The following is a 25,926-nucleotide window of genomic DNA, read 5'->3' as shown; positions in this document are numbered from 1 at the left end:
AGACTTGGGACATTTCTAGCAAACACTTTTTAAAAGCAGTCCTAAATATGCCCAAAGAGCCCAAAGAAAATATGGACGAAGAAGTAAAAGAAATCAGGAAAATGACAGATGAACAAAAAAAGAGTATCAATAGAGAGATGGAAATTATGAAAAGGAATCAAATGGAGCTGAAGACCGTAGTCACAGAAGTTAAAAATTCCCTAAAATGTTTCAATACCAAAAGAGAGCTGGCAAAGAAAGAATCAGAGAACTTGAAGATAACACAATTAAAATCAACCAGGCTAAAGACAAGAGGAAAGAAAGAAGAAAAATGAGGAACCTGTGGGATACCATCAAGTGTGCTAATAGAGATATTGTAGGAGTCCCAGAAAAAGAAACATACAAAGGGACTGAGAGAATATTCAAAGAAATAATGACTGAAAACTTCCCAAATGTATTAAAACATGAATATACACATCTGAGATGCTCCACAAACTCCAGACAGAATAAACCCAATAGACCCAGACAGCACCATGTTATAATCAAACTGTCAAATGCCAAAGATAAAGAGAGATTTATGACAGCAACAAGAGAGAAGCAACATGTCATACACAGGGAAGCCTCAATAGTCAATTTCTCTTTGGAAATCACAGAGGCAAGAAGGCAGTGGGACGATATATTTAAAGTGTTAAAGCAAAAAACTGCCAACCAATAATTCCATATTGAACAAAATTATCTTCAAAAATGAGGAAGACATTAAGATATTCCCAGATAAACAAAAGCTTAGGGACTTCATCACCTAACAAGTCAAGAATGCTAAAGAGAGTTAGAGTTGAAAGGAATGGATACTCGACAATTAACTGAAGTCACATTAAGAAATAAAGATCTCCGGTAAAGACAATGACATGGGAAATAGAACAGTACTGTTGTATTTTTTATCACCCCACTTTTTACTTCCTATAGGATCTAAAAGGCAAATGCATAAAATGTAATGATATATCAATGGTTTTGGACTCAATGTATAGACATGTAATTTATGACTGGAACCATATAAAAGAGGGCTAAAGGCATATAGTTTGTGTATAATATTGAAGTTAAGTTGGTATCAAAGCAAATGAAATTGTTATAGATTTAGGATGTTGTGCTGGTGTGAACCTATTATGTCCCCCACAAACACCATGTTCTTTAATGTAATCTTGTGGGGCAGACTTACTAGTCTTTCAATTAGGGTGGAAACTTTTGATTGAGTGTCTCCATGGAGATGTGACTCACCAAACTGTGGATGAGACCTTTGATTATTTCCATGGAGGTGTGGACCCCGCCCATTCAGGGTGGGTCTTGATTAGTTCACTGGAATGCTTAAGAGAGACCAAGAGCCAACACAGACGCTGACACAGACGCTGACACTTGGAGACACTTGGAGATACAGACAGAAGGACGTTTGGAGATGCTAACCTAAGAGATGAAGCCAAGAGTTTGCCCCAGAGAAGGTAAGAGAGGACTCCCAGACGCTTAGACAGAAATGCTCCAGTACAACCATGCAAATCGCTGAGCAAAGCTAAGAGAGACAGAAGAACAGAGACATTTTGGAGAAAGCCATTTTGAAATGCAACCCGGGAGCAAAGGACCAGCAGACATCAATCACGTGCCTTCCCAGCTGACAGAGGTGTTCTGGATGCCACTGGTCTTCCCTCACTGAAGGTATCCTCTTGTGGGTACCCTAGTTTGGGCACTTTTATGGCCTTAGAACTATAAATTTGTAAACTAATACATCCCCTTTATAAAAGCCAATCCATTTCTAGAATTTTGCACAATGGCAGCTTTAGCAAAACAGAACAGATATTTAAATCTAAGCCCCATGGTAATCACAAAGAATGTATCAGAGAATATGAAAACTCACAGAGAGAGAAAACAGAGCATAGGCTACCAGGGGTGGAGAGCAGTGACAATGGAGAGTTAATGCAAAATGACTTAGGGCTTCTGTTTGTGGTGAAGGAAGAGTTCCAATAATGCATAGTGGTAAGGGTACTGAAACATTGTGAATGCGATTAATCCCACTGAATGGTACGCTAGGGAGGAGTTGGGATGGGAAGATTTATGTTGTATATACACTTCCACAATTAAAAAAAAAGAAAGGTAAACTAAAGAGATAACAATATGAAATGCCACTTATGATACTGGAAGAGAACTAAGAATGGAGGAGAAAAGGCTCAAAAGGAAATTATCAGGATGTATGAAAAAATTAGAATACAGAATATAAGCTTAATATCAATGTTAAAGTTCTTGAACTTGATAACTGAACTTCAGGTGATAGCATAAGTGAGATCCTTGTTCACAGGAAATGTACATGGAAATATGTGTGTTCTAGGACTGTGACGCATGCAAACTGCTCTCGATGTTCAGAAAATAAGGCTAGCTAGAGAGATAAAAAGAATGATACTGAAAAGCTGGCAAAATGCTAAAATTGGTGTATCTGGGTATCTGAAGGGATGAGGTTATATTGGAGCTCTGTGCATGGGGTTTCCCATTAATTTTGTAACTGTTTTGTAGGTTTAAAAGTATTTCAAAATAAAAAGTAAACAAAACAAAACCCACAAACAAACACAAAACAGACAGAAAGTACAGTAAGAATAAAAACATTCCAAAACTTTCATCTGGGAAAAGAGGGAAAGAGAAAGTATTGGAAAGTCATAAAACATGCACAGTGTTTTGTGTGCAACAGTGACTGTTTTCTTAAGCATATGAGATAGTGTATTTAGTATGTTCCAAATTCAGAAGGTTTTCAACATGGTAATCATGGCCATGACCAACTACAATGAAACAAAGGTTGAAAATAAATGGATGGGCAAAGAGATACCTAGCAAATTTCAGAAAAAAAGAAACAGAAAAGGCAATATTAGTATTAGACTAAGAAGAATTTAAAGTTAAAGGCAGCTAAAAGTACAAAAAATACATGAAATAATAACAAAAGGCATGATTTAGGAGGCAGAAATAACAATTGTATATATCAAATAATATGGCATCTAAATATAAAGTAAGGGTATTAACTATGCAAAGAGAACTTGTTTATAATGCAATATTTCAAAGACTCTTTTACTTGGTGCAAAACTAGTAAAGGAAATAAATTAATACAATCAAGAAATTCAATTTAATAGCTATTATGAAAATCTTAAATCCTTAAATATTGAAAATACCTTTATTATCATTGTAGGGCCAAGAAACAACTAGAAAAGTCAACACAAGATGATAAAGACAGATTAACAAAATTTCAAGGAGTATAGGTAAAATCATGCAGGAGTGATGTCATCAACATGGTGATGTAACACATCCCCTAGAAAAGTCTTCCCTCAGAATCAGCTAATAAAAGGACAAATCCCACTTGCTTAGAACTTTGGAGGATGATAGGAACCAGAGAAGGAGTTCAAAACCGCTAAATCAAAGGAAAAGAAGAAGAAGCTATAAGAGCAGGTAGGAAATTTCTGTCACAGACCCACTGGTCCATACTCCTCCCCCTCACTCAGTCCGATGCTGCTTGGGAGTCACTCAGAGGCAGCAACGCCCGGGTCCCTTCCGCTGTGGACACAGACTATAGAGCCACTCATGGCAGCAAATTAGAACCCCGCATATCCGGAGCCAAGGACCCAAATCTGCAAAGACCCAGGGCAGAACACAAGCCTGCATAAATCATGAAGCTTACAAATAGCACCCCCACCTCCGGGGAGGGGGGGTAGAGACCACACAGAATGGAAAAAGAGGTATGCTTACTCAATCCAGTTTCTATTGGCTGGACCATTTAAGCACAAAACAGACTTTTCTGGAGTGACCCACAATTTCTGGATTGACCCTATCTGGTTCCCCAGGAAGGGACACCCTAAGGGGAAGAAATCAGAGGCAAAAAGTCTCACATAAAAAAAGGGGGGAGGGCAGGTGGAGGGTCTAAACTGAAATGCTCTAAGACAGGAGAAAGAGGGCACTGAACGAGGGCTAGAATTTAAACAAATCACAGAAGCTGGGGAGCAAATTCTGCACAAAAACAAACAGAACAGATCAAGATTCCCGGAGAAGGAACAGAGGAAAGGAAGCTTTCTCCTGGAGGTGAAACATCTGCACATAAAAGGACAATCTTAAAAACTGTATTGCATATCCAGGGCAAGAATCACATGAAGAAGAGCTGAGAAAATCTGAACAGTTAAACATGGGCTACTCTAAAGGTCTACAATAAGTTGGACCAAGCATCAAAGAAGAGTCAATTAAAAATAAAACCCTAGAAAAAAGAGAAACTGACCTTCACAGTTAATTCATCAAGATAATCAGATGCCTAGACATCAGCAGAAAATTACAAACCACATTGAAAAACAGGAAGATATGGCTCAGTCAAGGGAACAAATGAAAACTTCAGACGAGACACAGAATTTGGAACAACTAACAAAAGAAGTTCAAACAAATCTCCTAAATCAATTCAAGGAGATGAAGGAAAATATGGATAAAGAGCTAAAGTTAGTTAGAAGGCCATGTGTGGGCATAAAGAAGAATTTGAAAGTATAGAAACAAACATAAGAAATTATGGGGATGAAATGCACAATAATAGAGATTTAAAATACACTATTAAGAAAACAGGAAACTACAAGTGTTGGAAAGGATATGGAGAAATAGGTACACTTATTCACAGCTGGTGACAATGTAAAATGGTACAGCAGCTGTGGAAGACAGTTTGTTGGTTCCTTAGAAAGCTAAGTATATGATCTGGCAATCACACTACTAGGTATATATACTCAGAAGAATGGAAAGCAGGGATGCAAACAGACATTTGCACACCAATGTTCATTGCGATATTATTCACAATTGCCAAAAGATGGAAGCAACCCAAGTGTCCATCAACCAATGAGCAGTTAAAAAGTATATGGTATATACATATGATGGAATATTATTCAGCAGTAAGAAGGAATGAAGTCCTGATGCATGCAATAGCATGGATGAACTCTGAAGACATTATGCTGAGTGAAATAACAAAAGGACAAATATTGTATAATCTCAGTGATACAAAATAATCTGAATAAACAAACTCATAGTACTAGAATCTAGAATACTGGTTACCAGGAACTGGGTTGGTGGCAGAGAATGGGGAGTTAATGCTTAATTTGCATGGAATTTCAATTTAGGTTGTCTGTAAAGTTTTGGAAATGGATGGTACTGATAGTAGCATATTATTGCGAGTGTAATTAACAGCACTGAATTATATATGTGAATGTGTTTAAAAGAAGATTCTAGTACATGTTACTAGAATATAAGTTAAAAGATAAAACATAGGACTGTGTAACAGTGAAACCTATTGTAAATGATGGACTATAGTTAGCAATACAAGTATAAAAAAGTTCTTTCATGAATTATAACAAATGTACCACACTAAACAAAGTATTAATAATAGGGTGGTATATGGGAAAAAGTACACCTAATATAAACTATGGACTACAGTAAGAGTACAAGTTTAATATTCTTTCACCAACTGTAATAAAGGTAACACTCCATTGCAGTGTCAACAATTGGAGGTATATTGGGACATTGTAATTTTTACATGATTTTTCTGTAAACCTACAACTTCCCTAATTTAAAAAATTTAATAAAAAAGTAGAGAATTCACAGACTAGATTTGATTATTAAAATTTAATAAAATTAGAAATAAATAAAAAGGTACAAAATACATCTGTTGAAAAGATAAAGGCCATTTTTCAAAATTATAACATGATATTTTGACAATATTTAAATGCCAATCAAAAAGCTATACCTTTCACAAGTGAATCCTAAACTGTTTTGGGAATTTTCCAATCTCAGGATCCAAAAACAACTTTTTCTCCTTTCTTTGCATGTTTGAGTAATGACCTTTGGCAATCTCTATCACATCAGATAAACATTCTTTTTGTTAAGTTCCAGTATGTCTTTTATCATAAACATAATTAAGTGATTTTAAAATGGATTTCAAATATATTTTTCTTATTACACCTAAATTTCAATCATCCCAGATTCTTCTTTCTTATTTTTAATTGGATCGTCTTTCCCTCTCTACTGCATTATTTAAAAGGTCAAGATACTCCTTCCATAAAAAGAAGAGGAAAACAAAAACACCTTAATTAATGTTTGGCTGAAGTGTCTGTAGAATTGTTCTACCATAATTAAAAGCCTGTTGAATAAAAAATTACCAAAGTTAATTTCATAATACTGCTTTGATCTTTTTAATTCATAAATCTAATTTTAAAAACAGTCATTGAATGTTGCCCAGTGCCTGGCACATAGGAGAGAATAAATAAATGAATACTCAACAAGGAAGGGGTTAGCAAAGAAGTGCAGGAGACAAAGTTCTTAGAGCCATACTTTTTTGTGAAAGGTGTTTATGGTTCTAAATAGTATTTGGCCACCTAAGCTGTATGCAACATTTTATAAGTGTTCCTCAGCCTTTCCTTATCTTATGATACCGAAATATTTGAAAAATACAGACCCCCTTTTTAAAACATAGAATGTTCCTCATTTGAAAAATGTTTCCTTATAATTAGATTCAGGTTATATATTCACAGTTAGGATACTACATAAATGAGACTCCTCACTGCTAATGGTACTTTTGATAGGCCAGTCAAGAGGCTGTCCAATTTCTCAACTGCAGAGTTACTATTTTTCCCCTTACAAGTTATAAGAAATCTGTAGGAAGACATTTTAAGACAATGCAAATAGGTTGCTTCTCATAAAAATTTCTACCCTAGACTTAGCATCCATTGATTATTCTTGCCCAAGCCAATCTCTATTGTGAAAACAAAATTACGATTTTCCAATTCTAGCACTCCTTCCACATTTACCCAATCAGCATTCTATTAAAAGCATGAACCCCTCTTTCTCTCCCATTTATTATCAGTATGAATTCATGCATACCTATTTTTTTTTCAAGGTTTATAATTCAATACTGTCCTTGATTATTTTGGTGTTGAAATTGTCCCAGATTTGGCCAGTGAGAGCTCATTCAAGTTGGCTCCTATGTACTTTTGACATGTCTCCCCACCCCCACTTTGGCGCGCTTTCTTACTTTCTGGCATAAGAAAGTAACCCATCTTGCATTTTCTGGCATAAGAAACTAAGCTCATCTTGCACATTCTCTGCCCTAGTCCTAGAATAAGCCATTTCTCTAAGGAAGAAGCTCCACTTCTTTTTTGTGGGGAATGGGATTAGAAACCAACATCTTGATGCTGGATCTGCTTATTGTTACCGAATGTCTTTTCTTCTAGTGGATAATGTCTTTTCAGTTGACAGAGTTAGAAAATATGCATGTGTATCACCCAAACACATCCACATGTGCATGTGCAAACATTCGTATAGCACTTTTTAAACAGTTCAGAATTTCTAAGCCTTAACACTATAAAAAACAAACCTACTAAAAAAAGAGTTCAAGATTTGTTTGCAATTCTCCCCATCCCACTCCAGAAGACTGAGAATCCATAGTCAAATATGTGTTCATAAATTTCTTGGATTAGTTCTTCTACCACCACTTTCAATGTGATCCAAAGCAGGAATTTAATCTATAGCATTTAATCTAGACAATATTCCACAGATGTATCTATCACGTAACAAGTTTCTCATACATAAGCAAAAGATAACTTAGAGAAACTGCAATTCAAGAAAACATACATTAAATGAGAACAAACGAAACAAAGGTTCTGATTATAAAGAACAGTGTTAAAATGAATAAATATAAAAATTAAACTGCAAAGAACAAATGATGAAGCAAAACTGATAACAATTTCTCTTTAGTATATTAGAGAAAAGTGAGAAGTAATTTGACCATGAGGTCAAAGCAGATGTTTTAAAACCATACACTCCTTTTCTCCTAGAAACTCATAGGCATTTGGATTATATTTGCTTTTGGTAGTTGGTCTGGGAAAGATTTTCTGTAGAAGGTAGGAAGGATGAAATGAAAAAGTTAAGAGGAGTTAATAATATCTAGTACATGGGCAGGCAAAGGAACCGTGAAGAGGTTAGTTACAGCTTCTCCTTTCCTCTTCCAGCCAGTAAACAGATCATAATCAAGAATGTTGAGAGCAGTAATCATTTAAAGGATGGAAATGCAAGGAAGCATTTCTCTTCAAGAATGTTTGGTTGATGACAATATTTTGGAATTAGATCAACAATTTGCCAGGTGGTGAAAATAGCCGTTGTTTTACATTAAAAATATAACATTCTATGCCAATTAGCTTAGTTATTAAGTGTTCTATTAATAATATTGGTTACATCAGTGTTTTAGCTCTAATTTCTCTTCCTTAAAATAATTTTTTGAAATGAAACATGAAGAGTTAAGCATTGCATTTCAAAATAGAGGCAAAGGGGGAAAAAGGTTCTGGTCAGCAAAGTAATAGGACTTTTTACCCACATAATTTCTCAGCTATATTTTTGCTTACTTAATCTTTTTTATATAAGAACATTTTTTTAACATTCTGAGTAAAATTTTACCACTAAAATTTCTTTCTTAAAAATAATAACACTAGTTCAAACAAGCATGAAAAGCAGAATTAATCATTCTATTTTTTTTTTTAAATAAATGTAAGCAAAGGAAAAAAAACACTTCACTCAGCAGAGCAAGAGGCCCTTTTCATACATTTTCAATAGGAGGTAAAGCAGAAGCAAGTAGTAAATTCTACTTATTCCATTGTGCTTACTTTTAGCTATCATTTCTCAACTACAAATGCACAGACCTAAGTTGGTGAATAGACTTGGAGTTCCTAGATTGAAGGAAAAAACCTTGGATCCTTTGAAGAAGGATCCTGCAATATTACCACAGGTATATACTATGAATCAGGGATTGGCAAACCACAGCCCACAGGAAGTGTCCGGCCTACCACTTGTTTTTGTAATTAATGTTTTACTGGAACACTGCCATGCTTGTGCTTGTTCATTTATGTATTTTCTATGGCTGTTTTTGCACTACAATGGCAGAGTTGAGTAGCTGAAACAGAGACTACATGGTCCACAAGCCCTAAAATATTTACTATCTGACCTTTTACAGAAAAGTTTGCTGGCTTCTGCTATAAATCTTCCTCCAATTTTTCTTCAAAGGGACCTGAAACATTTACTAGGGTGATTGTGCACCGGAAAAAAGGAAACATACAGACCACTCAGGGATTACAGGCACTCACTTTAAACAAACACTAATTGCCAGGGACCCAAACTGCCATTGTGGTGCATCAGTTAAAGAGAGAGCTTATGGTGATCTGACAGTAAATAGATTTCCGGCTTAAGTTTAAATCTATCTGGGACAAGTATGTCCACAGACCATTCTGTGGTTATTTCTCCTGAATATATATAACTGGAAGTTCCTGAATGCATAACTGTAAGAAAAATACTCGGCAATAGGAAGGATTCCCACTTCAGCTCTGTCACCCAAGGAGTAAGGGTCATTATCCCATGAAAGAGCAAATGAAACTCATGAAACTTGTCCTCCCTCTCAGGATATTAAACCAAAAGTAATACTGCATCTCCAAGGGAACTGCAGAGATTAGTGTAATCATAAAAGACTTTAAAAGATGCAGTAGCAATAATACCTATTACATACTCATTTAACTCACCTATTTAGCCTATATAGAAGGTGGATGGATCATGAAGAATTAGTATGGAGTATCATAAACTCAATTAGTTATGATACCAATTGCAGCTGCTGTTCCAGATGTGATATCTTAAATGAAGCAAATCAATACAGCCTCTGGCAAAGGTCTGTATATCCATACCAACCTGGGGTATCATCAGAAGATGTTTGCCTTTGCCTGGCATGACCGACAGTATACCTCAGGGCTATCAACTCTCCTGCTCTCTGCCACAATAAAATCCACAGAGACAGTGGTCATTTTGACTTTACACTGAACCCAACACTGATCCATTGGACCTGTTATGCTTATTGGAAGTGATAAGAAAGAAGTAGCAAGTTCTTTAGATGCCTTAATAAAACATATATGTGACAGAAGATGAAAGCTAAAACCCATGAAAATTAAGGGACAATTCCCTACTGTCCCTTAATTAAGGGACAATTAAATTAAGGGGCAATAATAGAATTAAATTAAGGGACAATTATCTACTGTCCCTTAATCCCCTATTGCCCCTTAATTAAGGGACAATAATACGGAATTAAATTAAGGGACAATTCCCTACTGTCCCTTAATCTAGGGATTCAATGGTCTGAGGCCTGTCAGGATAGCCTTTCTAAGGTAGAAGACAAGTTTCTGAAATCATACTACCTACTATTAAAAAAAGGAGAGCATCCATGAGGGTAATGTCATGGGTAAACACAAATGCCATTACTATTGTATTTTTGGTCTATAGCTCCATTTTTTAAGTATCTAAAAGACAATTGCTTAAAATATAATGATAAATGAGTGGTTGGGGGCTCATAACGTATAAACATGTAATTTGTGACAATAATTACATAAAGTTGGGGGTTGGGAGGTAAAAGTACATAGTTGTGTACAGTATTGAAGTTAAGTTGGTATCAAAGCAAATGAGATAGTTACAGATTTAGGATGTTAAATTTAAGCTTCATAGTGACTACAAAGAAAATATCAGAGAACATGTAAGCTCATCAAGACACAAATTAAGAGTACAGGTTGCCAGGGGAAAGGGGATAGGAAAAATGGAAGTTAATGCATAATGGGTATAGGGTTTCTATTCTGGGGAGATGGGGAAATTTTAGTAATGGAAGGTGGTGAGGGTTCTGCAATATTGTGAATGTGATTAATCCCATTAAATGGTATGTTCCGGAGTGGCTGAGATGGGAAGTTTATGTTGTATATATGTTCTCACAATTTTAAAAAGGAGAGAGAGCAACTAAAGAGAGAATGACAATTAAGGACACTACATGATCCTGGCATGGTCTAGAAAGGGAGAGGAAAAGGCTCAAATAGACATTATTGGGACATATTAAAAAAAAACAAAAAACTCACAGTCCATATTCAGTTATCAATGTTAAAGTTCTTGAACTTGATAACTGTACTTAAGGTGGTTACATAAGTAAGTAATCCTTGTTCTTAGGAAATGTACATGGCAGTATTAAGTGTTCAAGGAGCAAGATGTATAAAACCTACACACAAGTATTCAGAAAATGGTTTGATGGATGGATGGATGGACGGATGAAAAAATACATGGATGACAGAATGATACAGCAAAGGTGGCAAAATGTTAAAATTGGTAGACTTGGGTATTCAGGGGTGAGGGGGCATGTTGGAGTTCTCTTTATGGGGTTTATATTATTTTTGTGACTTTAAGTTTGAAAGCATTCAAAAATAAAAAGCTAAAGAAAGGGGGCCGTGGTGAGGAACAACACATTGCTTGACAAGTCTTAGCTGATTGTAGAGAAGCACTCCAACCTATTTACCAAGTAATCTGTTAGGCTACCATTTTTAAGTGGGAATCAGAGCAAGAAGGTTCAAGTACAGGGTATAGTAAAAACTTCTCTGCCACTTGGGCCTTATAACCTAGTACATCAATTGTCTGGAGCTTCTCACAAGCCCCAAAAGGAGACTCAGCACAAATCTTTGAGTTTCTGAGCAACACCATGCCATTATTCTTTTGAGAAATAGATCCTAGCCTGCTATTGGGCCCTGACAGAAACTGAAAGCGTAATTATGGACAGCAGGTAACCAGGTGAAGACCCAAGTTGTCCACGATGAACTGGGTGTTATATGACCCACTAAAACATAAGGTTTGGCACGGTAAGAACAAACTATCAATAAGTGGAAAAGCTATATAAATAAGATACAGGCAGATACATTGTTTTCTTTCCAGGGACATAGCCTTCTTTTCCTCAATCCCCATCTACATCATGGGGAATTTCTTATAACCAGACAAATAATACAAAACTCAGGTATTATTTAAATATGGTTCTACATGATGTCCTGACACAAACAGGAAGTGGACTGCTGAAGGCTATCAGTGACAGGAAATTCTCCCAATGGGCCAAACTTGAAGCAGTATAGACTGGACTGACAGATGGCCAGAAGAATGAATCTACAGTGTGATTTATGAGAAGTTGTCAGTATTCTGAAAGGATGGTCAAAGACATGGAAGGAACAGGATTCAAAGATTAGTAACAATGAGGTTTGAGAAGGTACATAGAGGGACTTCTCAGAATAGATGCAGACCATGAACAAATTTGCATCCTAAGTGAATGCTCACCAAAGGGCATCATCTACCACAGAGGTTGCTCTCAATAATGAGTAGAAAGAATGACTCATTTGGAATGTCAATCAGCTTCTTTCCCCAGCCATCCAACAGCTTACTCATGTAAAAACTAACCATATTGGCAGGGATGGAGGCAATGTGTAGGCTCTACATGGACCTTCTCCATCATGCCTGACCCGGCCACAGCTACCATTTAGTGCTCAACCTGTCAAAAGCAGAAACTGAATACTAAACCCTTGATATAGCATCATTCCCCTAAGTGGTGGGTTGATTACATAGATTTCTTCCATCACAGACGGGGCAGCAATTTATCCCTAAAGCTTCTGTCAGCATCACCTTCTGTGAATTTATGGATTATTTTATTCAATAACATGGTTTGCACAATATACTGCTTCTAGCCAAGGAACTACTCAACAGCAAAATAAGTGGAGCAATGGACTTATGACCTTGGAATTCACTGCTCTTAACCTCACCACTTAGAAGCACTGGCTCAGAGCAGTAGAATGGCCAATCGAAAATTTAGTTACATCAGTTAAGCGATCATCCCTTAAAAGGATGGTATTCTATCTTACAGAATGTAGTACATGCTTTGAATCTGTAACCACATATATGGTCTGGTTTCTCTTTTAACCAAAATACCTGGGTCAAGGAACCAATAGGTGGAAATGTGACTGGCTCTTCTCAATATTACAACTAACAATCTACTCACAGAAGTTTTGTTTCCCATACCTGCAAAATTGCCTGACAATTCTTTGAATCTTTGTATTCTTGCCCTACAGGTGTTTCACAGCTTACATAATTACATAAATAAACTGCATAAACATATGCATTTTTTAAAGGGAAAAATGAACAGGGATTAGAATCAGACAGGAAAAATTTCACTTAGTAAGTTGAACTCACACAATTCACCAAATAACAGGATTGTGGAAGTGACAAGAAGGGAATACGGACTTTTAAATTCCACCTTAATTGGAACAATAATAATAGCAAATATACAAGTGCTTGCCATGTGCCAAGTTCTAGGTGTTTTATATATAATAGCTCATTTAATTTTCATAAAAGTCTTAGGAGGTCTATTCCTATTTTATTGATGAGGAACCTGAGGCACAGAAATAAGTAATGTGCTCAAGGTCACACAGCCAGTAAAGGGTAGGAGCTGAGATTTGAACACAGACATTCTTGCCCTAAAATCTGTGCTCTAAACAATTATGCTAGGCAAATAGTAAGTTTATACTGCCCACTGTAAGTCAATGACGTTTTGAAGTTACGAAAAAGACAGAAACAAGTGAACTTTTAAAACTCAACATAAATTGCTAAGACGATTAAATTTCAATTTAACAGATATCTGTATCATAACTACTTCATTATAGCAGTTAGATGAGACTCCAAACCATCTGTTGGAAGCCTAGGATAAAACTTACTGCTAATATTTTTTAAAGGTTAGCATTTATAATATACCTTTTGAGAAATTTAATCCCATCATTAGTTTTGTAGAATATTTAGAAGAGCTAACAAGAAACAAATTAGCTTGTTTCATGGTATTTTCATATAGCATTGGTCACATGCTATTTTTATGAAGTGCAGACATGGCTGCTCTCCTTTCAAACTCTTACAAGTATGTTTCTTATAATCGCTCTCTAACATACTGAGTTGTTAAACATTAGTTATAAATTCATTTACCTAGTAAAAACTACTAGAATACATGACATTCTGACATTCTTTACATGAAAAAAGCAAAAAACTCTGGCTAACTGAACAACACATTTCATATGATAGTTACAAAGTTATATTTCATATTAAACACTCTATTTTTGAAAACTAACACCCATGCTGTATAAATGTTCCTACATTAATGAAACATACATATTTTTATCTGAAAATCACCTCAAACACTGACATTTTGTTGAATTTTAAAGATGCACAAGAATCAAAACTAATTATTTTTAAAAGAAAACATTTAAATAAGTAAAATTTTAAAAGAACAAAATATATTAACAACATACTAAGAATAAAAGCAAAATTTGGATGACAACCTACTAAATTGGATTACATTTTTTAATAAGCAAATGTATACTTACCCTTCTCCTCCCATTCTTGTTATTTTTAGGCGAAAATCCACAGAATTCAGACTGGGAGGCTTCCATTTCAAAATATCATCACATCGACCAGGTTTATATTTCTACAGTGAATTAAAATGATGACAGCAGTTAATAAGAAGCTAAAAAATAAATATTCAATTTATTAAATGACTGCATAAATTATTTTTAAAGCAAATTTATTTTTTCTTTTTTTAATATAATTTACGTTATCTTCAAACTAATGAGTAAGACTAAATATCTACCCTCTTACTGACAGCCTTTATCCTTTGATTCACACCAGACTGCCAAAGACAGGTAGACCCTTTTTTGCGAAAGTACAGAAAAAGACAAAAACCAGTTATTCTATTCAACCTCTCCATGACTCAAAAAAAAGCTTGACAACCTATAAAAATTTTTGTTCAGCCTTACTTAGGCATAACTTCTAATAAATGAAATTAACCAATTTGAATTGTCCAATTCAGTGAGTTTTGACAAATGAAGACAGTCATGTAACTTCACCAAAATTATGCAACAGAGCATTTCAATCATCCCCAACAAGGTGACCCTCATAACACCTTGGTAACAACTGACATGCTTTCTAAAACTCTAGTTGTGACTTTTCTAAAATCGTAAGAAATTCTAACTGGCATACATGAAACTTTTGAAGTTCATCTAAGCCAGTGCATGCATTAGTAGTTTGTTCCCTTTTATTACTAAGTAGCATGCCATTTGCATGTACATACTACAAACTGTTTATGCATTTACAAGCTGAAGAATATCTGGGTTGTAGTTTTATACTTTCAGGCTATCATGAATGATACTACTCTGAACATTCATGAACAAATCTTAAGGTGAACATATATTTTTATTTCTATTGGGCAAATACCTACAAATGGAATGGCTGAGTCATGTAATAAATGTATGTTTAACTTTATAAGAAACTGCCTATTTTTCAAAGTGGCTATACCATTTTCCAGTCCCACCAGCAAAAAACTTCGTCAAATATATGCAGTGCAAATATTTCCTATCGGGCTTTGGCTTGCCTTTTCACTTACTTAACAATTTCTTTTGAAGAGTGAAGTTTTAAATTTTGATAAGCTGAATTGATGTTGGTAAGTTGAACTGTCAACTTTTAAACGTTGTAATTTGTGCTTTTTGTGTTCTGCTTAAAGAAATTTGGCCTATCCTAAGGTCACTTCAATTTTCTACTATGTTTCCTTAGAAAAGTTTTATAGTTTTAGCTCTTATTTTTAGGTATATGATCCATTTCAAGTTAATTTGCTTATATGGTATACAGTAAGGGACTAGGTTTACTGACATATGAATATTAAATCAATCTAGCACCACTTGTTGAAAAGATTATCCTGTCTTCATTAAATTGCCTTGGCACTTTTGTCAAAAATCAAATTCATTATAGATATTTCCATACCCACTAATCTGCTGCACTGATATATATGTCTCTCTGGCTAATAGCACAGTTTCTCAATTATGGTAGTTTTATAGTAAGTTTTGAAATCAAGTTATTGTAGTCCTCAAACCTTGTTCTTTTTCAAAACACTTTTAGTAAAGGTAGGTCATTTGCATTTACACATAAATTTTTATATCAGCTTGTCAATTTCTATGACATAAACGTCTACTGAGATTTTAATTAGATCAATTAGGGGAGACAGATCAATTGGGGAGAATTGACATCTGAAACATACTGAATCTTCTAACTCACAAACACTACAAATCTTTCCATTTATTTAGGTCATCTTAAATTTCTCTCAGCATTGTTCTGTAGTATTCAGTATATAGATCTCGTGCAACTTCTGTTACATTTATTCATAATGAAATAACTAGGAATAAATTTTCAATTTCCCATATTTCATTTAGAGTACATAGAAATAAAAGTTGATTTCTGAATACTGACATGTACAAACTCATAAATTCAAGTGGCATTTCTGTAGATTCTTTGGGATTTTCTTTAGAGACAATCACATCCTCTGAGAATAAAGGTAATTTTACTTCTCCCTTTCTAATCTGTATTCCTTTTATTTTTTCCTTGCCTTATAGCATTGGCTAAGATATACACTACAAAGTTTTACAGGAGTGCTAAGTGCAGACATCTTTGCCTTATTTCTGATTTGGGAGCAAAAGAATTCACATAGTTAACATTAAATATGATGCAAGCTATAGGCTTTGTTATAATGTCCTTTATGAGATTGAGTTTTCCTTCTATTCCAGTGCTGAGAATTTTTATTATAAAATATTGAATTTTGTAAAATGCTTTTCTGACACCCATTGAGACGATGATGCTTTCTCCCTTTAATTCTGCTAATATGATGAATTATATTCATTGATTTTGAAATATTAAACCAACTTTGCATTTGGGATGAGCCACCCATAGCCATGATGCACTTTTTAAATACTGGCAAATCTTTCATAAGCACTTGAAAAAAATATGGATACTGCTGTTGGTAGACGGAGGGTTCCATAAATGTCAATTAGGTCAAATTAGTTGATAATGTTCAAGTCTTCTATGTCCTTGCTCATTTTCTGCCTGCTTGTTCCACAAATTATTGAAAGATGAATAAAAACTCTAATAGTCTATCTGACCTTTTTCTTTTCAGTTCTACCAGTTTGTGCTTCATGTACTTCAAAAGTTCTTTTTTTAGGGGCATACAAATTTAGGATTATGTCATCTTGATAAACTGACTCTCTTATCATTATAAAAAGACCCTCTATGTGTGTTAATATTCCTTGTTCTTAAATATACTTTGATAATAACATAGGTATTTCAGCATTTTTTTTTTTAATTAACGTTAGCATGGCATATCTCTTTCCATCGTTTTAAAACAAGCTTTGGTCCCTTCTCTATCAACCATATAATCTGTTAGAAGTGTTCTGAGAACACAATGAGGAGAGAAAATATATTACATGGTGGCTTAAGAACTGATTATAAAGGAATGAAAATGGTAAGCCTTCAAGGACGGTGAATATTGTAAGCCTTGAAGGATGGTTTATATTAATTCATACAAACTGGAAGTATGAAGTAAATATGAGCAAAAACACAGGGCTAAAAAATATAGTATCTACTGAAAGAGAGGCAAGTACATCAGTTCAGTGAGGGCATTATGGAAGCGGGGTCCTATTATGAAAAGGGTACTCTGCTAAATGTTCTCATTACTAAAATTATTTTTTTACTATACAGTCTAATCTCATCTTAAGAAATGTTTATAAATTTGAGGAAAATTGCAAAAACCCTCATCACAGGCTCACTTATTTCAATACAGAAATTCATATAATGACAATTTAGTATAACTTAAGTTTTGTTAAGAAAGCCAAAACATTGCAATGGATAGGAAAAACATTTTATCTGTAGCACATTTAAGAATAGAATATGCACAACTGTCTCCCAAGTCTTGTGTTTAAAAATGAATAAACATAAAATCAAATGCATAATATTTCAGTGGAAGTTCCCATTCATTTATTTGCCCTTAAAAATTCATTTAAGTAACATATCCTTCAAGATGAACACAAATAAATGACTTTAAAATAGACTTATCGGCATGTAGTTTTTATAAATGTTGAAACTCCAAAATTTTCCAGTTGTGAATCCATTTATGAAAAAAGAAACTGATAAAATTTCATCTTCTTTTCCTAATAAATCAAGTTTGAAAGAAATGCCACAGACCTTTTAGTAACAGTGGCTCACTACGGTCATAAGGATAAAAAAAGAGTAAGGAGAGAAAGGAATGTCAGCAAGGGAGAATAAGCTGAAAACGAATAATGAGCCTGTGTAGTTTGAAAAAGGTTATATCCATCCCAGCCCCAGCCCATTCACAACTTCTGCCCCAGCTAGATTTCATACTTCTAGATAAACTATCCTTTAATCTGTTCCTTATTTATTGATCATTTACTCTGTTCCCTATTTATTGATGTAAGTGACTATCATTATGAGAACAATTAGAAAACAAAATCAATCTAAGTTGTTATGTTTAGGATTATAAGTTTAGGGATTGTATAGCTTTAAAACATCTGATAATAGATAATAGGTACCTAATCACGAATTCTTTAAAAATATGAATATGTAACTTTATTGCTTAATAAATATTAAATATCATTCGAATTGTCCTCTCTGGACATCAAAACTCGGACTTGTCTAATGAGAAAGCAGTATATACTAACTCGTCTGTTTTCACAGTAACAATTCAGAAACTTAAGTCATTCCCATCATTGCACATCAAACCATTTTCATTAATGTGAAATAATAAACCTGATATTATTGGAAACTTCCCAAAAATAGAAGAAAATTATATTTTTAAATACTATACTTCTGAATTACTGAACATAGATACAACTATGACATACCCCATGAGTAAAATGTATTGAAATACTTATTGGAATGCAAATTCTTCTTCAGCAAAAATCATGTCCAATTTTGTGCCTACAAAACACTTAGTAAAATACTCAGCAAAGGAGAGAAAAGAAGATGGCGGCATAGAGAGGAGTGGAAGCTAGTCAGTCACCCTGGAACAACTAATAAACAACCAAGAACAATTAGTAAATAATCTGGAATAACTGCAGGGAGACAAAAGTGACCATCCACTCATCATACACCAACCTGAACTGGAAGAAATGCCCGAGATCGCAGCATAAAATCTGTAAGTAAAAACTGCGGATCCAAGCTGGAAGCCCCCTTCCCCTCAAGACCCGAACTGTAAAGCCTCATGGTGCTAGAGAGCAGCACTCTCTGAGCAAGCAAATATAGCTCAGCTGAGCTCCAACTGGGGTTTTAATTAACGAGTATGAACTGCTCACTACCAGGTACAAATCCCCAACAAGCAGACAGAGGCTTTGGGTGACAATTGACCTTGGAGAGCAGGAGGACCTCTCTGGGAGGGAGGGGAAGCCCAGAGGACTGGGTGCAGTCTCTGGCCAACAGGTGAAACTGAAGAGGGCCGCAGACTGACCCTGAAGAGGGGCTTTCTGTCCCTTTGCGGGCTCAGTGGAGAAAGCCTCAGCCATTTTCAATTCCCAGTGCTCAAACCCAGACAAGGGTGGAGAGAGCAGACTCAAGAAACTATTGAAAAGCAAATGAACTCTCCCTAAGAGGAAAGAGGCGGTGCCAAGCTCTACTACCCGCCTTCCATTCAGAACCAGACCCCAGAGCCTGGGGGAAAACAAACATGCGCCACTCCTCCTTACAGCACTCTGGAGCTACAGGCTGACAGGCACCACCTGCTGGCAGAAAAGCACAGTGACTTGAGGCCTCACAGGGTGTATCAATATTCTAAGACCTGATACTACTACTTCCTTTTCACACCTGAGCCCCTTCTGGTCTAGGAAAACCTGACTGGGGTAATGAAGGAAACCAGATGCCTAGACAACAGAAAACTATAACCTACACTAAGAAGAATGTAGTTATGGCCCAGTCAGAGGAACAAACTTACACTTCAACAAGATATAGGAATTTAAACAACTAATGCTAAATCAATTCAAAAAGTTTAGGGAAGACATGGGGAAAGAGATGAAGCACATAATGAAAATACTGGGCGTACATAAGGCAGAAATCAGAAGTTCAAAAAACAACCGACAGAATCCATGGAAATGAAAGGCACAACACGAGATGAAAGACACAATGGATACATACAACAGCAGATCTCGAGAGGCAGAAGAAAACACTCAGAAACTGGAGAACAAGGCACCTGAAAGCTTACACACAAAAGAACAGATAGACAAAAGAAGGAAAAATATGAGCAACATCTCCAGGAATTTAAGGACAAAATGAAATGCAGAAATATATGTGTCATGGGTGTCCCAGAAGGAGAAGAGAAGAGAAAAGGGGCAGAAGCAATAATAGAGGAAATAATCAATGAAAATTTCCCATCGCTTATGAAAGACATAAAATTATAGATCCAAGAAGTGCAGCATACCCTAAACAGAACAGATATGAATAGGTCTACGCCAAGACACTTAATAACCAGATTATCAAATGTCAAGGAAAACAGAGAATCCTGAAAGCAGCAACAGAAAAGCGATCCAACACATACAAAGGAAGCTTGGTAAGACTGTGCGGATTTCTCAATAGAAACCATGGAAGCAGGAAGGAAGTGGTGTGATATATTTAAGATACTGAAAGAGAAAAATCACCAACCAAGAATCCTGTATCTGGCAAAACTGTCCTTCAAATATGAGGAAGAGTTTAAAATATTCTCTGACAAACAGACAATGACAGAGTTTGTGAACAACATACCTGCTCTCCAGGAAACACTAAAGGGAGCACTACAGACAGAAAGAAAAAGACAGGAGTGAGAGGTTTGGAACACAATTATGGGAGATAGTAGCATAGCAATGTAAGTACACTGAACAAAGATGACTGTGAGTATGGTTGAAAGAGGAAGGTTAGGAGCATGTGGGACACCAGAAGGAAAGAGGAGAGATAAAGACTGGGACTGCATAACTCAGTGAAACCTAGGGTGCTCAATGATTGTGATAAAAAGTACAAATGTGTTTTCACATGAGGGAGAAAAAATGAATGCCAACATTGCAAGGTGTTAAAAGTAGAGTGGAATGGGGGGGAAATACAATCAATGCAAACTAGAGACTAAAATTAACAGAAACATTGTATTATGCTTCTTTTAATGAAATAAAGGCAATATGCCATATGGGGGTGGGGGGACATGGGAGCGGTATGGGACTCTTGACACTGGGGAAGTTTTCTGACTCTTTATTCTACTTTAGGTTAATGCTATCTTTCCTTCTGTTGCTTCCTAGCTATCATGTCCTGTTTTGTTTTTGTTTCTCTCTTTCTTTGTCTCTTGTCTCTCTACCTTCTCTGACTCTTCCTCCTCCTTTGTGGAAGAAATGGAGATGTCCTTATATAGATAGTGGTGATGGTGGTGAATACATAAATACGTGACCATACAGGGAACCACTGATTGTTTACTTAGGTCAGAATGTATGGTGTGTGAACAAAACCATCTTAAAAAAATGGGTTGATGAAGAAATCTTGAGGGCATTATATTGAGTGAAATGAGACAGACACATAAGGACAAATATTGCAGGGTCTCACTGATAGGAACTAATTATAATATGTAAACTCATAAACATGAAATTGTAAGTTATCAGGATACAGAATGATGCCAAAGAATGCGGAGCAGTTTCTTACTGAGCAGTTAAGTTCAACTAGGATGAACTTAAACGTTTGGAAGTGGACAGAGGTGATGGTAGCATGTTGTGAGAATAACTAACAGTGCTGAAAGGTGTATGAAGGTGGTGGAAAGGGGAAACTCAGAGTCACATCTGTCACCAGAAGGAAAATTGGAGGTTAAAAGATGGGAATATATAAAACCGTAAATCTTGTGGTGGACAATGTCCGTGTAATATTCTGTACAAATATTAGAAATCTCTCTCATGAACTAGAACAAATGTATGACACTATAACTAGAAGTTAATAATAGAGGGGCATATAGGAAAAAATATATACCTGTTGTAAACTATATACTACAGTCAGTAGTATTTTAACAGTCTTTCATCAACAGTAACAAATGTACTATACTATGAATAAATAATGGAGGGGGGTGGTTAGGAGTATGGGAGGATTTGAGTTTCCTTTTTGTGTGTGTGTGTCTTTATTTCTTTTCTGGAGTAATGAAAATGTTCTAAAAATTGAAAAGAAAAATTAATTGTGATGGATGCACAGCTGTATTATGGTACCATGGGCAAGTGATTGTACACTTTGGATCTTTGGATAACTGTGTGGTTTGTGAACAGTCTCAATAAAAAAAATGCTCAGCAAATACTCAATAAAGGATAAAAATGACAATATAGAAATTTGAAACTTAATAAAAAATATTGTTATATTTAAATATATTTTTAAAAAGAGTATTTGATATTATGAAATCATTTAAATTAGCAATATTCATAAAAGATTATTTGTAACAATTGCTTTCAAAAGAATCTCTTTTTCATGATCCCCAAAATAACAAAGGCAGAGATATTAAATAATACAGGAGCTTAAGCCTTTTAAAAATAAATATTTATGAGTTATCAAACTTGAAATACAGAATCATGCTGAACTATAAACAAGGATACAAAAACATCCTTTCAAGCTACATGTTCCAATGTATAATTAGGGATAATGCATTTTAATTTCATTAAATTCACCACCATGTATCTAGATTAAAGTAATTATCAAAGCTATATTTAACTGACATACAATACTTAGTTTCATAGAAATAAATCTGATTTTACCAGGTGAGCTGTCAATGAAAAACTTGGGACTAGATTATGTTTGAAAGCAACTATCCTAACCTATCCATTGCCATCTTAAAAAAAAAATGTAACTAAATGCCAGGCAGCTAAGATGTTTAGGAAAGTTTTACCTAATGAGAGCAGTATCTGGCCTAGAGGTAAAGGATGGCTCTGTGCAAAAGGGAAGTCTCTAAATCTAAACTAGAAAGAAAATAAAATGGGGGAATCAGTAATATATTTGTTATCCACAGCAGCAGTTCTTGGAATAGGGGTGATTTTGCCCACCACAGAATATTTGGCAATGACTAGAGACATTTTTGGTTCTCACACTAGAGAGGGGAGAGAGTGCCACTGGCATCTAGTGGGTAGATGGCAAGGATGCAGCTAAACATTCTACAATGCATAGGGCAGTCACCCACAACAAAGAATATCTGGCAAAAAAATGTCAAAATTGTGTCAAGATTGAGAAACTGTGATGCACAGGAAGCTAATAGCAGTAATAGTACATAAGAGCAAGGCATTTCAGTCCTTTCCCCTATTAACTACTAACTTAATGATTTTAAACAAGTTCAAAGTTTGTGTTTCATCTAACTTGTTTGAAAAAAATGCAATAACTTTTTTTTTGCCTAAAATAAGATATCCAGATAAGAGATAGCTAAAATACCTTGCTCTTACCTTCATCTTGCTGTAGTGCCAAAAATTTATACTGTTAATTCCAGCCTTCCCCAAAATGACATATGAATTTTTTTTACCAAGATGACTGTATTAGCGAAAAGGAAATGATCAGACATTTCAAGGACTATTAGACACTGGCTTGGGACTGACACTAATTCCAGGAGATGCAAAACATCACTATGGTCGACCAGTTAGAATAGAGGCTTATGGAAGTCAGGTGATCAATGGAGTGTTAGCTCAGGTCTGTCTGGCAGAGGATTCACTGGGCCCTTGAACCTATTCTGTGATCATTTCCCCAGTTCCAGAATGCATGATTGGATATACATACTCAGCAACTGCAAGATTCCCCATACTGGTCCCTTGAACTGTGGAGCAAGGGCTATTATGGTAGGAAATGCCAAATGGTAGCCAGCAGAACTGCCAATACCTAGCAAAATAGAAAACCAAAAGCAATACCACATTCCTGGAGGGACTGCAGAGATTTGTGCCACCATAAAAGACTTTAAGGATGGAGAAAGAATGCTTAAAAGATGCAGTGGTAGTTATTGCCAGCATATCACTCAACTCTCCTATTTGGCCCGTGCAGAAAACAGAAGGATTTTGGAGGATGACAGTGGATTATTGTCAACCTGACCAGGTAGTGACTACAGTATATTTGAAGCTACTGTTCCAGATGTGATATTGTGGCTTGACCAAATCAAAACATCCCCTGGTACTGGTTCTGCAGCTCTTGATCTGACGAATGCTTTTTTCTTGATACTGGTTAATAAAGACCACCAGAAACAGTTTGGTTTCAGCTACCAAGGCCAGCAATATACCTTCACTCTTCTACCTCAGGGATGTATCAACTCTCCAGCTCTTTTATCATCTAGTCCTTTATCATCTAGTCCAGAGGATGCCTGATTGCCTTTTCCTTCCAGAAGACATCACACACTGGTCCATTATATTGATGACATATGCGGAGTGGACCAAGTAAGCAAAAAGTGCAACTATTCCAGGCTTATTGATAAGGCATTTGTGTGCCAGAGGGTGGGAGATGACTCCAACCAAAATTCAGGGGCATTCTACTTCAGTGAAATTTCTAGGCATCCAGTAGTGTGGTGCATATGTTGAGATATCCCTACCAGGTGACAGATAAGTTGTTACTTTTGGTCCCTCCCAAAACTAAGTAAGAGGCACCATGCCTAGTCTGCCTCTTTGGATTTTGGAGGCAACATATTCCTCACCCCAGTGTGCTGCTCAGATATTTACTGACTGACCTGCAAAGCTGCTAGTTTTGAGTGAGTACCAGAACAGGAGGAAGCTCTGCAACAGGTCCAGGTTGCCATACAAGTTGCTCTGCCACTTGGGCCTTATGCAATAGTGCTGGAAGTTTCAGTGGCAAACAGCGATACTGTTTGGAGCCATTGGCAAGCCCCTATATGAGAATCACAGCACAGACCCTTAGGATTTTGAAGCAAAGCTCTACCATCCACTGCAGATAACTACTCTCCATCTGAGAATCAGCTTTTGGTCTGCTACTGGGCCTTGGTAGAGACTGAAAGCTTAACCAAGGGCTACCAAGTTACTATGAAAACTGAACTTCCCATCACAAACTGGGTATTATCTGACCCAGCAAGCCATAAAGTTGGGCATGCACAGGTGCACTCTATGGTCAAACAGAAGCAGCATTTTCAAGATCATCCTTGAACAGACCCTGAAGGCACAAGTAAATTATGTGAGGAAGAGGCCCAAGTGCCCATGGCCCCCACACCCTGCCACATCACCTCTCTTTCCAAGCCTGCAGCTATGGCTTCATGGGGAGTTCCCTACAAAAATTCAGGCCTGGTTTACAGAGGGTTCTGCACGATATAAAAATACCACCAGAAAGTGTACAGCTGTGACACTACAGCACCATTCTTTGACATCCTGAAAGACAGTGACGAAGGGAAATCTTCCCAGTAGGCAGAACTTCAAGCGTGTACCTGGTTGGTCATTTTGCTCGGAGGGAGAAATGGCAGGAGGTGTGTTTTTATATTGATTCACAAGCTGTGGGTAATGGTTTGGCCAGACAGTCAGGGACTTAAAGGAAACATGATTGGAAAATTGGTGACAAAGAGGTTTTGGGGAGAGTTATGTGGACAGACTTTTCTGAATGGGCAAAAAACATGAAAATGATTGTGTCCCATGTGAATGCTTACCAGAGGATGACTTCACCAGAGGAGGATTTTAATAATCAAGTAGATAGGATAACCCATTCTATGAATACCAGTTGGTCTCTTTCCCCAGTCACACCTGTCACTGCTCAATGGGCTCATGAACAAAGTGGCCATGGTGACAGGTTTAGCAACATGGACTTCCAGTCACCAACGCTGACCTGGCTACAGTCCCTCTGAGTGTTCAATCTACCAGCAGCAGTAACTAATACTCAGTTCCCAATATGGCACCATTTCCAGAGGTGATCAACCTGCTACCTGGTGACAGGTTGATTACACTGGACCACTACAATCATGAAGGGGCCATGTTCTGTTCTAATTGGAATAGACACATACTTTGAATATCGATTTGCCTTTCCTACACACACTGCTTCTGCCAAAACTACCATCTGTAGACTTACAGAATGCCTCATCCACCATTATGGTATTTGTAAAGCAAGTATCTTTGTTTACTTCCCTTTCTTAGGCCCTTATCATATGGCATAAATTGTATTAAGTTTATGTCATAGTATTTAAGTTATAGGATATCAAGTTTAAGAGTGAATTTTACCCAATGTATTGGA

General features: G+C 36.2%; 1 protein-coding gene across 4 annotated transcripts in view; it reads right to left on the bottom strand.

Moving 5' to 3' along the window:
- Positions 1-25,926, bottom strand: part of RNGTT (RNA guanylyltransferase and 5'-phosphatase) — a 407,161-nt gene that overhangs the window by 134,862 nt on the left and 246,373 nt on the right. For all 4 annotated transcript variants that reach the window (XM_037843368.1, XM_037843369.1, XM_037843370.1 and 1 more), the window contains one exon: positions 14,256-14,356. In XM_037843368.1, the coding sequence (XP_037699296.1) occupies positions 14,256-14,356 (101 nt within the window). The remainder of the gene's footprint in view (positions 1-14,255; positions 14,357-25,926) is intronic.

Source organism: Choloepus didactylus, chromosome 7, assembly GCF_015220235.1.
Source record: "Choloepus didactylus isolate mChoDid1 chromosome 7, mChoDid1.pri, whole genome shotgun sequence".
Lineage (NCBI taxonomy): Eukaryota > Metazoa > Chordata > Mammalia > Pilosa > Megalonychidae > Choloepus > Choloepus didactylus.
The sequence above is the reverse complement of the archived record's forward strand: the minus strand, read 5'-3'. Positions and strand labels throughout refer to the sequence as shown.